Below are 15,263 nucleotides of genomic sequence, written 5' to 3'. Positions count from 1 at the left end.
CAGATCAATTAAGTAGAAAGAAATTTTAATTTTATTTAGAGAGAAACAAACACAATTTTACTCATTTTCTTGTAAAATTAGAGCGTATATAAAGCTTTTAAATAAAAAGATAATAAAAATACTTTTTGTTCTCTATTATGACTAGTTAAGGGAAAGAGACAGTGTAGAGAAGAAGGAAATAGGAAAGGAGACAGAGAAATACAGACAAGGACAAAAACCAAGAGTGAAATTTTCATGGAATACCATTAATATCTTGCATTCCTTTAAGATATTGTACTAAAGACTTTTGAACTGCTACATTTTTTTTTGCTTTTACAAGCATAAGTAGAGGCACTGCATTTTGGTACTTGCCCTTGCAAGGCAGATGTAATTAAACCAAGAGGGCAGGTGGCTTCTCGTTTCTATCCCCATCCTAGAGAGTTCACCAAAAAATTCTTCAGAGTTTGACAGACAGGTCATTCCAGCACAAAATTATGCAAAATGCCTAAATGCTGCAGTGACAGACATAACATACACATTTCAGTTCTTCAAGGGTCTGTGGTTTCACTGGAAGGAATGCTCCCTCCACATATGCAGACCACAACTCCTCCATGCCTATGTGGACAGTCTTTGAGTTGCTGTGACCAAAAAAGTCATCACTTGGTGGCCAATGCTCTGATAATAAGCCTTTCCGAACTTAGCTATGATGTTTCTCAGACAACAGACACAAAGTCCATTGCTGGGCCTGTAAATTGAAGCTTGTCAAACTTGGTAGAACCTGCCAGAGCTTGTGCTCCACTGGCAGAGCCTTCAAGAACCCAGGGTCACCTCTACGCCAGGGTGAGGCATCAGAGTAGCACTTTAGTGGAGGACTACATACAGAGAAAGTGAAAATAAGAGTTGAGAGACAAAAACAATGAAATTAGATTTTCTAACTGACGACTGCACATTTGGGGGCCTTAACTTCTTTAAAGCTTTTCTAAATATAATATTTTATTAAAAATTCAAATTACTTTTTCATCTTCACCCCTCTTCTATTCACCCTAATAAGTAACAAATGTTAGGCTGGATTTAAATAGCACCTTGAAATTCCATTACAGTACTTTTCTTTACAAAGTGCTTTCACCTCACTCTTTCCTCCAGTGACCATTTACAGGAACAGGGTCAAAATCTTTAAGAGATGTAGAGCAGGGCAGAAATTCTCAAACTGGAACAGATTAGCTTAATATGACTTTGTTCTACAAATAAAAGAGAACTGAGGCACAGAGAGCTTGAACAACTTACCCAAAGTCACAACAGTTAGTTAAGAGCAAGGCTGGGAGTGGAGCCCAGGTCCCTGTTTCTAAACCTAACTTCAATCCTCTCCACCACCCCACACTAGATGTTGCTACGGATGGAAAATAAAATTTAGCACAAAAGATTTGCTCAAAATCTATTAACAATAGATCTACTGCCCTACTAAGCTGAATAAAGCTGAACTGGTAAATATTCAAGCCAATAGTCATTTTATAATGTGCCCGTAAGTTAAAATGTCACATTGGAATTTACACAGTTTGAATTTATTACTTGGCAATGCCCACATGCAATTTTTTCTTCCAATCTATTTTGTTCATATACTATAAAGTTATCCTCTAACAACAGCTAAAAAAAGTTACTTATTAATTCAAACTATACTGCATTGTACTTACATTCCAGTCAACAGTTGAAAAGAAAAGATGTCTTTTGATTTCTTCAACTCCATCTGAACCAGCTCCTTTAAAAATGGAAATATTTTTATGGGCATGACTTTCTTGTTCTTATTACTCCATTTCAAGGATCTATTCTGTAGATAAATCTTAAATCTCTCATTTGTAGGCAGCTACGGTGTGCATACTTTATCTGGCAGTCTATCACCTAGAATTTCTACATATCTATAGTACAATGTTAATGGATATTCACAATCATTCTCCAGTGGCACTGCTGAAGATCCTGAGGTACCTTCTAAATCAGTAGAAGGATTAAATTATCCTTAGTGTAGATTTGGCATTAAATACATCTATTTGTTCTGAATGAATACTCATATAGCCTATGCACAGAGTAAGGAAAATTTAAAAATCAACTTAAATTTCAATATAATCTCATACATATTACATTAGAATGTAAACTCCTTGCAAGTAGAGATCATTTTATTTTTGTGCTTGTATCACTAGTGCCTAGCACATAACATGTACTTAATAAATACTTTTTGATTGAATAGATATAGGAATGATGATTAGAATGCAGAAATGGAAAGGTACAGCTTGTTCGAAAGAAACATCTAACAGAAGGGAAAGGAGAGCAGTATCTTAAGTTAAGAAAGCAGACACCTCTATGGAAATACACAAACTTAGGGGGAGAAATTAGTAGACAGTATTTGAGTAAAAGGAAGATAAAATAAGTGATGCTTGTTTGTTCTGGGAGTGAATAATACAGAATGCCTGGCCAGATGGACGATATGGATAATGTTTTGTTAATATGAGTCCTGAAGAAAGGCAAGGTATAGTGTAGACAGCTCTTGGAAATCTGATTATACTAAAAACAAAACTGAGATTTGTTTTGCTTGTTTTGTTGTACTGACAATTTTACCACACAAAAGGATTTAAAGTCAATTGCTATTCTGGATTTAACTCTAACCAATAAGGAAAAACTAGTTGGAAAGGTAGGAGTGGTGTGAATTTTAAGAGAAAATGATCATGCCATTCTGAAATTCATAATGAGAGAAAGAAGGGTACACAGGGCATTATATCCTGGGCTTCAGGAAATCAGTAATATATAAATTCAGAAAAGAGATGACTTCTGTCCAGACGAGCTATAAAAAAGAAACAGCTAGACAGGAAGTGTTTGTGAGCACTTTAAAAGAAAAAACTCATCAGTAATCAGCATGAGCTAAGAATACATGCCATACTGGTTCATATTCCCTTTCTGAAAGATAAGAGTTCTTGATAGATCAGGGAAATACTAGTATATGATGGTTTCAGCAAGACATATGAAAAATCCCAGTCTTCAAAGACAAGATAGAGAAATATGGATCATTCGATTATATGATTTTCTATCAGCTTGAACTGGAGCACCCAAAAAAGGCTGTAATGGATTGATCTGAATCTATAAAGACTCTAAATGGACTGTTACAAAGGTCTATATTTTGACTTAAATTTCTTCAATTACCAATGATCTCTGAACTGTCAAATGTAATGGCCTCTTCTCTTTTAGACCTCTCCGAAGCACCTAACATTCTTGACTATTCTCTCCTCCACAATTCTCTCTTCTTTCTGGGTTTTTGAGATTGCTCTTTTTCATTTCTCATCCTATTCATCTTATCACTCCTTGGTCTCCTTTGCTAATTTATAATCCATGCTATACTCACTGACTGTGAGTGTTCTGTAAGACTGTCCTGAGCCCTCTTCTGTTTTCTTTGGACACTTTTTCACTTGGTGTCTACATAAGCTCCCAAGGAGTCAATTACCATCCCCATGGTAATGATTCCCAGATCTACATATCCAGATTAAGGCTCTTTCCTGAGCTGTAGGACTCTATCACCAACTGCCAAGTAGACCTACCATAATCCTGTAATTTAACCATACTGGCTGAAATTATTATAGTCAGTATCAATTTCATTTCTGTTTCTGATTTCCTATTTTTGATTTCCAAGTGCTTGTCCAGGGCTCATCTGTCCTTTAATCATTATTATTCTTTGTTATTTTTAACTGATTCTGATCTTACTTCTGACAAGTGAATGGTCTGACATATAATCTTGGCTCAGGGATAATGCCTAATTAATAACAAGTATTTTCTTTTCTGTAAAAACAAAATCAATTTCAGTCTCTTATGGTGTTATTTGGTTCTCCACCTATCTACACCTACCAATTTTTCTCTTGAAGAATATGATCTATAAGTCTTCATCCTCCCTCATTCCTTCTTCCTGAGTCACACTTCCCTTTTATTTTCCCCCTTCTCATCTATTCCCCCACCTTAGTATGGAAGTCATTAAGTATAAGAGTGCATGCTCATTTATTCTAGAGTGTTTTTTCAAGTCATTCATTGAATTTTTCTTCTATTTCATCCTCAGCAACCAACTTGGTGCATAGGCTGCAATTATTTTCATGGTGGCATTTTTTTGTAGATACTTTTCATTAGTATTACAATGCAGGATGACCATATATCCTATGAAATATTCAGGTTTCCTTTGGGCATACAACAGAATTTTTTATAAGACTTTACATTTATCTCTATTAAATTTAGCCTTCAATTTAGTTGAATTTTTTGGCCTGTTGAGATTGTTTCAGATTCAGGCATTTAAAGGGTCAGCTGGCCCCCTAGGGTTTATGTCATTTGCAAATTTGATAAGGGTGCCATCAATTCCATTATCTTAGCCACTGATAAAAATGTTAACCAGCACAGAGCCAAGGACAGATCTCTGGAGCATTCCACTGGAGACTTTTTCCATCTATTAATGGCTACTCTTTGATTTCAGTCATTCAACCAATTTAAAATTCACCTTCCTACAGTACTGACTACCTCATGTCTCTTAATCTTGCCCACAAGAACTGAATCTGTCAACAGGCATGTGGCTATCGCACCATGCTAGGTACAAGATACATAAAGAGTACATGAGACTTGGTCAGATGCATTTCTAAAATCTAAAATCTTTTCTAAAAAGATCAATGGTATCTACAGCATTCTTCAGACCTACCAGTCTAAGGACCTTAACAAAAAAGTAAATGAAGGGGCAGCTAGGTGGCTCAGTGAATAGAGCACTAGCTCTGGAGTCAGGAGGTGCTGAGTTCAAATCCGGTCTCAGACACTTGACATACTTACTAGCTGAGTGACCTTGGGCAAGTCACTTAACCCCAATTGCCCTGCCTTCCCCCCTCCAAAAAAAAGTAAATGAAGGAAGTTTAGCCTTACCTACTCTTAATGAAGTCCTACGGCTCTCTGTGACCACTATTGCCTCTTTGATAATATAGAGTTTTCCTGGGAATCAAAGTCAAGTTTATTGGACTAAAGTTTTCAGACTCTTTTCTTCTTTGAAAACAGGGACCAACATTTGTCCTTCTCTAATTCTACAGTACCTTTCCCAGTATCCCTGGCAGTGGTTCAGAAATCAGAGGAGACATGTGAAAGAGAACTGAGACTTTTAATTAGAGACAAGTTCAATAAGATCATCCCTGCTATTTGTAAACTAATGTCATCTTAGCCCCAGAGGTCAAGAGAAATCATTTTACTCTAGTATGTGTTAGTTGGAACACATTTATAGTACTGTGTTTGGTTCAGGGCATCCCACTTAAAGAAGAATTACGTGTACAGAGGAGGACAACCAGTATGGAAACTATGTCATATGAGGTATAACTGAAGGAATTAGAGATATTACACATGGAGAAGGAAAAGGGGTACATAACTGCTGTCATCAAGTGTCCAAAGGGTTGTAACGTGGAAGAGAGAATATAATTGTTCTTTGTTACTCTGAGATCCAATGGGTAGAAATTACTGGGTGAAGGAAAAGCTCTTTTGATTGAACAGCTGTCCAACAGAGCTTTCTAACAATAGTATTTGCTGACACTGAGATCATTTAAGGAATGGCTGGATCACCATTTGTCAAGGACATTACAGATAAGATTCTTATATTGGGAAGGAAACAAACTTCTAGATGATTTAGAAGGGCCCTTCCCTAGGAATCTATGACTTTAAAAAACTGATGATTGATGTATTATTATTATACGGTAATCTCTTACTAGCCAAGACATTTGATTAAGCCAGAATATCCATCCTTCAACATTTCAAAAATTTCAACATTTTTGCAATAATAAAATCTAGAATTCAAAGTGTCAATGAATACCATTAAATTCAAATAAATCAGAAAACTGAAAGATATCATTCACCTAGGAAAATATGCAGTGTACTTTGCTACAAAAACCATGAAACATAAGAATACCTAATCTATTTGAAGGATTTCTTTTGAACAACATCCTTAGAAGACTTTGTGCTTCAGGGCTAAGAAACTGAGGCATTCCAAGTTTTGCTCTGAAAAAGAAAATTTTAGGAAATTTAACTTAACAACAGTCTGCACTTTAAAACTTACCATGTAATAGACTTTTTCACTGAGTACTTTTCACTCTGGAAGGTAGAATGTTCTTTTTATAGTACTAGCAGGAAAACAGTTTATACTTAAAAAACATTATTTTACTTCCATCTTAACTATTATGAATTTCTAAAAGCAAGGGCTTGGAGTTGTTTGCTGTGGGGGTGGGTAGGTGGAGAATAGTGTACAAAAGATAAATTTAAGAGTTACACTTACTTCAATATCATATTCATGGTCTCATTTCTGTCTTTACCTTGAAAAGGCAGAGTACCAGTGAGCATTTCAAACTAAAACAAAAAATACCAAAAGTCCATTAAGTATGATTTAGGATGTATAAGATTTTTTTTTTCAAAGTATGATCATGGGCCAAACTAAGATCGAGAAAGTAGATATGCCGACCTTCTTGAAACTATTTAATGACTGGTATTTCTAGCTTCTTACTGTGTAATTCAACTGTGGCAAGTTAAACCAACTAAATATACCAATCCTACCTTTGGAAGGCCCAAAGAAACCTGTAAATCCTCAGAGACACATTATTTTTCTTCTAAAATAAAACTGAATTACTTCAAAGAATTTAAATATTAAAGGAAAATGATTAGCTAAATACAAATTTATAGATATTCAAGATAGATTTAAGAGACCTTGTGCCCTCCCCATCCAAAGATACCAGATGGGGGATATTTTACTCCTGTTTAGTAAAAAAAAAAAAGGAAAAAACATTAAAAAAATTTCATCGAGCAAAATTGAGAACCAACACAATAAAATATTAAGATAAAAGATGCAAGGTAATCACATCTCATGGTATTAAGGAAAAAAGTTTTCTAAAATGATATTTAGAAAGAATGAAGATAAAGAGAGACCATCATGGAATAGACCCAACATTATGTAGCACTACAATTCATTAAAGAGATTTTTCTTTTTTAAATACATATGTGAATATTTTAAAATTTCTATTAGTTCTATTTAGCTCTCAATATAAGTCATTTTAAAAACGGCTTTGGCCTCAATCCTATGTTTTCTCTTTCTAGATTTGCTGAACTCCTTTATTCTCACAGTTTCCAGTCCTCTATAAAGAGGATTCCTAATTCTAAAACTCAAACCTGGGCACTCCTCTCACTCATGCTCCTGTTTTGTATTACTCAGAACAACACTTTTTTGGTTACAACTGCCATAAATTCATTCCCAGATTATTCCAACAGCCTCCTAGATGGTTTCTCTGCCTCTAGTCTTCTCACCAATTAATCCATTTTATATAACGCTATAAGATTAACCTTTCTAAAAACAAAGATTTTATTGCATAGCTCACCTACTTAGCACCCTTTAATAGCTCCTGCTACCTATAACATCCAGGTCAAATTCTCCTGGCTTGATTTTCAAAACCCTCTAGAACTTGATCGTACCTTACCAAGTCAACCTCATTTCCCACAGGCCCCAACGCACACCTTCTGGGGGCCGGTCTGGTCTTCCACCCTACTTCTTGCCCCCATGCTGTGCTCATTCCCATTATTATCTTTCCTAATGCTATTCCTCCTCATAGTAATATCCACTACCTTTCCAAATTCTACCCAGATTTCAAAAGGGTCCATTCAAGTCTCACCTCCCCTCAAAGCCTTCTCCTACTACTCTAAGTCATCCTGATCTTAGCCTTCTCTGATCTTGCTACATTTAGGGTGAGCACTAAGAGCTTTGCATTTCATTGTTCTCAGTGTTTCATATATGTGTTTATATGCATGTATATATACACATACGTGTATGTATGTCTTGTATTTCCAACTATACTGTGGGTAAAGGGAGGTCAGTAACACCATCATACATGCCTATCAGTACTAGGTGTACAGGTGCTTAAAATTTATTTCTAACAGCACAGAAATTATGATATGTTGTTAAATGAATAATTAGAAGTTTAACAGCAAAATATGTCTTATGTAAAGTGTTTTCATCAAAAAAATTTTACTGTCACAAATTTTATACAGAATTATATATCCAATCAATCACTATGTATTTGTTACAGTACCTGCGACTGGCACTATGCTAGGTGCTATAGAGGATACTAAGTTAAAAGAAGGCAGCCTCTGTCATAAAGGAAATTATAAACATACTGGGAAGTAAGACATTCACAGGTCACAGAAATATTCATGCGCACGCATGTGTGTGTGTGTGTGTGTGTGTGTGTGTGTACTAAATATGTGTGCTAAAACTTGTGGTAGCAATTATAAGTATAACAATATACTACACAATTACTAAATAGTTCCTTGTAATCCTGTAAACCTGACAGATTCTTTCTAGACTAGGACCTTAAAGTCTCCATAACAGTGCCACTATTTACAACTTCATCTAGCAGGATAAAGATAAAATTAGAACAAAAAGGAACCTAATTTTCTTTTTGGCAAAACTTAACACAGTACCAGCTGTGCTTTTTGATAACTCTAAATTGTCCAAACTTTCCTCCATCATCACTCTCCACAAGGTAACAAAGCATTTAAATAGGAAATGTCCAAAAAATACCAGTTTTTAATTTTCTATGACCTTAACTCAGAAACGTAATGCCACAAAATAGGTGCTGAAGAAGTGCTTTTTGAGGGACTGAAAAAGGAGCTTACCATTAACACGCCAAATGACCACCAATCAGCGCTCTGTGTATGGCCTCGCCTGTTCACTACTTCAGGAGCCATGTATTCTACTGTACCACAAAATGAGTAGGCCTTCTTTTCTTGGTCTACAGATTCTTTGCTGAGTCCAAAATCTAAAATAACAGTGTTATAAAAAATACATTTGAAGACCTCCAGAACATAGGAATCTCCTGTATACATACAACATGGTATGGAGTTAAAGCTGTGTATCTATGGTCATACACAGAACTGCTCTTAAAAGCAAGGTACTGTGAGGGCATTACAGGAAAAGAGTCTAGACTTGGTAACACTAACATTATGAAATTCAATCTTATCAATTTCTACATAAACTACATACATTTAAAATTGTTTTGAAAAGTATACATCTAAACCCCAAAGTGCTCAAAATATATGCTTCTTAGTTTTTCACTCATAACGATAACTTTTTTAAAAATGAGAACACCACAAACTACATATTTGGAAGCCCATCATATTGATCTAAATTTTGCTACCTCAGACCAAAATGGAGGGAACCAACTCAATGTTTCCTTTGGGGATGGGGGGGTTAGGTGGCACTGAGAGGAAGGAAGGGAACAAGCAAAATTTGCTTTAGCATGCTTGACTCTAGAGAAGGACTTGAAATCTTATATTTCATAAGGATTTACTGACTTCACTTTCATTAAATAATCATTAATTATATTCTCAATATCATTTTGTGTATTCATCTTTACAGTGAACTACTTTTGTTTTGTGGTTCTAAGAAGCTTTAATTATCATACCATCTATTTACAAAATGTAAACATAATTGGCTTTAATTCTCCCATTACCTCCACCCGGTCTAAAAATATACCTCCAAAGTCTTGTAAAGAACATTGGCAACTATTTTCTTCTGGGGTGGGGGGGAAGGAGAGGAGGGGGCAGAGCAAGAGGGAAAGAGGTATGGAAGTAAATGGAAGAGAATGTTTTGACTTCCTCTGTTAATCTTCTGAAGGTCTGTCCCACAGAGCCTCACTCTTTGATTCTCATACTGGGGACAGTCTTCTGCTCAGACTGTCTAATCCTGACAAAACTGATACTTTTGACGCTAATTTTTCTAAGCAACAAATTGCAAAAAAATAAACACATAAACAACAAAGCCAGTATCAAGAATAAGCTACAAGAGCAAATGAATTATTAAGCATATGTCTTTTCTAAATTGCTCATGACAGAGAAAAATATTTTTTATGATGAAAAGTTCTATAAATGAACCCTAATTTTTCCCTGTACTATTTCTTTAAAACTGTAGTTGACTATTGCACTTTCACTAGTTCCTTCTAAAATGCTTTTCTTTTCCATACACATGTTCAGAATATAATTAATTTTATGCTTTTTAATGAAAACCATAATTTAACACTGGTTAATCTGCCAAGAACCTTAGAAAAAGGTTTAAAGATACAACTATTTTTTTATGTGTGTATATATTTTACCCTAAATCCTTAAAGAAAGTCTGGGACTCCAGGAGACACAGGTCAAAAATGAGAACGTTCTAGGCACCAGGAACATATACAGAGACAGAGAAGATGGAGCATCATGTGTGAGGACCACTGAGGCTGGTTTGGTTGTACCTCATAGGGGAGAGTATGGACAGGAAGGCTGGGAAGGTAGGAGGGGGCAGATCATGAGGAACTTTAAAAGCCAAACAGAGGAGTTTCCCTTTGATCTTGGAGGTAACGGAGTTTATTAAATCTCTCTGAGGGGTGGTTGTGGTCAGGTCTCCACTTTAATAAAATCTCTTTGGCAATTGGTGGATGGGTTGGAAAAGGTAGAAACTTCATTCAGGAAGGGATATCAATTAATATATCATAAGACTATGGGAAGATGCTACTTGGCACCTTTTATTTACTCAAATAACCTTAATGTACTATAGAGAAGCTTTAATGAAACCTGTTCCCCATCACCCCCAAACCCAAAAAGAAAAGCATTAACTTTGCACACTAAGTTACTTTCAAATACAAATTTTATCCTAAACCTATAATACTACGCAGCCCTCACCTTGTACTATTTCCTTTTTATCCTCCCCAAGATCATCCCATTTCCTATACATTCTCTCTAGAGACACACACAAAAGAGAGACTTAAGTTATGAATCAAAAGGTCTCACCAAAGTGACTTTGAACCTCAGTATTGATGGTATAAGCCCATGTTGATATCTCAGAGTAATGTATTATAATACTGATGATTCTGTGGAAACTTACCTTTAAACTGCATAGATCTCAAAAATTTCTGCAAAGATCATCGAGACTTATTCTTTTTTAAAAATAATTTTGATAAGTAATATATATATATATATATATGTATATCTCCTACTTAAAATATGACTTAGGGTCCAATCAATTTTAAAATGCTAGCAATCCTTTCCAGGTGAAGAATCATACAGATATGTCTCAATGGGACAGTATTTTCTCTGTACATTTCATCCCTCCCCCTAACCCTATTGATACCTGCTACGGTTAGGACAGAGTTAGGCTTACCTAACATTTAAATTTTACCTAACGTATAAATCAAAATCAAGAAATAGAAATGGGAAATAAACCTAGATAAGTCAGTTATTGAAATAAGTGAAATATATAGTATAGACAGATTAACTGTACTGAGAATTTACTTACCTGTTAACTTGATATGTCCTGCTTCATCAAGCAAAATGCTGAAAATTAAAATTCACATTCACCAATGTATATAACAGTAAAATATTTATGTATAAAACATTTATTAAAATTATCACAAACTTGAGAAAAACCAATCTCCAATAGTTAAGTTGATAAATTGGCAATCTGTAAAAGTGACTAGCACAATTAGAATCAATGGATAACTGGATTATTTAAAAAATAAAATTTCTACTTTATATTTTTTTACATTTTTTTTCGTAAAACTAAGTAAAATATATAATAGAGAATGCAGAAAGACACTGAATTTGGACTTTCAGAGAACAGTGACTATTCCCAGGGCCCACGGGTTACTTTACTTTTCTGGCTTCAGGTCCCGGTACACGATCCCCAGACTGTGCAGATGATCCAAAGCAAGGGCAAGTTCTGCGAGGTAGAATTTCACATCTTCCTCTGTAAACATAACCTAATAAGAACTGGAGAGATTTACCTTCTGATCTCTGCTTTGATGGCTAAAATCACATTTTAAAAGCTTATTCTTTAAAATGAAATAGCTGCAACATTAGAGAAGGAGTTATCTCAGAGAGAAATTTTCTGGAAAACTAAAGTCCCCTCCTTTTCACACTAAATCTTGTTTTCTATGAGCTTGTTTTATGAAGATGTTTAAAAAATGGCTCTGTGCTTTCTGAACTGAACCTTCTCTTGCTGTCTTAGCTGTTATCATGAAGCTGAATGACTATGAAATAATTCTGAGGTACCCTTTGCTGCAGAGCTGATGCTGCTGTATTGTCTTTCTCTTTTAACTTTAATAATCTGCAGATAAACCCATTGTTTTTACTGGGCTTATGATTTCACTGGAGTGGAGAACTCCTAGTGAAGAATCTCCAACCAATGCAGATCGACAACTGCTCTGCAACTTGCAAAGTTGCTTCTGGATGCTCAAGTGAAGTGACTTGCCCAGGGTCACTTGTACTACATTGCCTCTCTGTGAAAACCTAAGCATATTATTGTTACTTACTTCTTGGTTGTTCAGGTAATGCTGCTTGAATTATTAAGAGTATTTAAGTTACTTATTTCATTTGAGTGGCAGTCTCAAGAATCTGAAAGTTTGTTAAAGATCAGTATATCATGAAATTCCAGAGTCCTTGTCACCTACCGTGCCCTTGCACACCAAGGGGCCCTGGGGTCATTGGCATTGCCAACTAGAAAGCACAATTTGGAGCTTAAAGAGGTTGCCTATTTGCACATGGTTATTACCTGACTCAGAGAATATTTTAATCTCTTAGAAACTAGTCACAAAGGTGCCATGACCACAGCTCTCCTCCTGTACTCTCAGATCTGCCCCTAGTACTCTCTATTCACCAATACAACATTTTTGGCTAAAGTTCACTGTTTTTGTTGTTAGTTTCTTTGCTTTGGGCGGGGGGGGGGGTGATGAGGGTGCGCATTTAGGGTTATATTATAATATTATATGACAATGTCATCTGTAAGACAACACGGCAACCAAGGATATTATGAAGCTTACCTTTCCTACAAGATATAAACAATTAGCTATCTTTACTGCCTTTAAAAATTACATTTTTTATACAAATAAGTGTGACATTGCTATAAAAGAACCTAACCACAAACAGATTCTGTTTATACCAAACCCAGAGGCTACCGATCCCATTTTCCTCCTGCCAGATACATGAATGCCCTGGTTACTGATTTTTATGGGAACACTATTAAAAGTCCTGGCTATTAATTATGGAATACTCCAAGGTGAACATTATTCAAATTTCACTGACTTTATCATATTAGATCCCATAAGAAGCAGAGATTTAGACAGTTTGTACTTTGGAGAATCTACACCTACAAAGTTTAGAGCAGGGCTTCTTCAACTTTTGTGTGTGTTGCTGATCCACCCTGGGCAGTGAGGCTGGTGAAGGCTAGGGATCCTTTCTCAGAATCATATGTTTAAGTACATAAAAGAAAATACAGAGGCTCGCAAAGAAAGCCATTATACAGGATACCTCCAAAGTCTTACTACAGTTTCAGGCTTTAACAGCTTAAAATTGCACTAAGATTTTTGGAACTCTAATGAAATACACTTATTGAAATATTTTAAAAAGCAATACACAGACCCCAAGTTAAGAACCTCTGGTTTAGAAGAAAACTGAGATGAACTACCAGAAAGAATTTCTTAAAGAGCACATTTTACCAAGATCTTTTTGGCAGGTAAGTAAAGAAGTGCCAAATACTACTACTAATTATTATTTCTTGGAATTGCTAATATTTATCTAGTGTAATATGGTTTAAAAATATGGGATCCTTGACAGAATCTGCTATACAATGGATTCTACTCAATATGGTAAGAGTCCACTGAATTTTTCAGAGTGGCACACTTATACCTGAGGTAGGAAGGTATAAAGCTGAAACCCTGGCCACCTAAAGAATGCCCTTAATTCTCACTCTATATTTCCTTCCTCTTGTCTCAGAAGCTTCTAAATTCAAAGAAACAGCAGTAGTCCATCCATTGGGTCCATCCCACTTAGAAATGTTGAAGTGAGACTTGAGACTACTCACAGTTGTTCATAAATGCTAATCCCAAGGGTACTTGAGTAGCTTGAATGTCCATAGTCTTAACCTCATCGCAACCTACTCTGTCCAGATATTTATGATGCCTGACAGCCTAGAACTGAAATACATCTCACATAAATCATCAAAATGTTCTCTAAGAAAGTCATATGCAAGGCACCATTAACAGGCACATGCTTTAAGTAAAATAAATGAGATTTGCAAAATTGTTTAGAGTGAAATTTTGTATAAGAATGTTGTTAGCAAGAGAGCTAGATGTCTTTCCATTTTTGATTTAAAAGACTTACAATATAAAGTTATGAGTAGATGCTTACCTCTTTGGATAATCTTGTAAATACATCTCCTCCCCTGAGAAAATCCAATATTAAATACAGCTTGCCTTCAGTCTGAAAGGCTAACCAAAAATTTGAAACTTAGTAAAGAGGAAAATCTTAAAAGATTAAATATCTTGCTACTGTTTACAAGTTTGTTTATAAGGGAAAGTACTCGAGTGTAGTTCAATGACATGGCCCACTTTAAAGGAATACCATGGGCTAACGTTTCAAATTTGGAGTTAGGTCCAATGTTGACAAGAACTACCTTCCTCTTCCCAGAAAAGTCAGGCCCTCATGCGTGGGACTCCTTTGATAACTGCCCATATCACTCTCTTGCTTTATAGAGGCACATGCTTTACTGCTCAACATCAGCCCTAAGACTAAGAGACAGGGAGCTTGGGAACACTAACTCCCCTTGTACACACATTTCTACCACAAAATCCTACAATGAGAGATCAGGAATTTAGTGACTTTTCTTAAGTCTGACTTCATATCATTTGGATAAAAAATGAATGTATAAATATATCATTTCTCAAAGGAACACTCAAGAGAATAAAATAGGGGGGGATGAAGTGGAGGACTTACGTCAAGGTATTAACATTACTCACATCTGTTTCATTATAAATTAGCAACTTATTAAACACCGCTTATGTCCGTCACCGGGCTTTACGTACTACTGCCATATGAAATTGGAACAACCTTTTTAAGTACCATGTCAGCTAAAATAAGAATAAATATTTTTACGCTGCTTTGAGACTAATAGAGAAATCCTGCCAGGCTTTCCTTTTCTATTTTGTTCTCATCACACATTCCCCTGTATTATATTTACTTGTGTACACGGTGAGTAGAATGTAGAATGTAAGCTCCCTGAGGGCACGGACAGCCATTTTTCAGCTCTGTGTTTCCAGAACCCAGTATGATGCCCTGCATGTACTCAGCACTTACTATATTCTATTTATTTTACAATTCCTGTCTACTAAAGCAATAATTCACCTCACAAAATGGCAATGCTATAAACATATTATTTCCTTTATTCTCAAGAAAAGGGT

The 15,263-nt window shown here is 35.6% G+C and overlaps 1 protein-coding gene across 3 annotated transcripts in view; it reads right to left on the bottom strand.

Annotated features, from left to right (window-relative positions):
* RPS6KA6 (ribosomal protein S6 kinase A6) overlaps window positions 1-15,263 on the bottom strand; it is a 124,886-nt gene that overhangs the window by 76,404 nt on the left and 33,219 nt on the right. For all 3 annotated transcript variants that reach the window (XR_005009226.1, XM_036739986.1, XM_036739987.1), the window contains exons 5-11: window positions 14,215-14,294; window positions 11,683-11,789; window positions 11,327-11,364; window positions 8,674-8,816; window positions 6,290-6,360; window positions 5,927-6,015; window positions 1,668-1,732 (exon numbers count right to left, since the gene is read on the bottom strand). Coding sequence is in view for 2 of the 3 variants with exons in the window: in XM_036739986.1 (XP_036595881.1) it covers window positions 1,668-1,732; window positions 5,927-6,015; window positions 6,290-6,360; window positions 8,674-8,816; window positions 11,327-11,364; window positions 11,683-11,789; window positions 14,215-14,294 (593 nt within the window). In the remaining variant the exon portion in view is untranslated. The remainder of the gene's footprint in view (window positions 1-1,667; window positions 1,733-5,926; window positions 6,016-6,289; window positions 6,361-8,673; window positions 8,817-11,326; window positions 11,365-11,682; window positions 11,790-14,214; window positions 14,295-15,263) is intronic.

Source organism: Trichosurus vulpecula, chromosome X (assembly GCF_011100635.1).
Source record: "Trichosurus vulpecula isolate mTriVul1 chromosome X, mTriVul1.pri, whole genome shotgun sequence".
Lineage (NCBI taxonomy): Eukaryota > Metazoa > Chordata > Mammalia > Diprotodontia > Phalangeridae > Trichosurus > Trichosurus vulpecula.
Note: the sequence above shows the minus strand (reverse complement) of the source record. Positions and strands in the feature narration are given on the sequence as shown.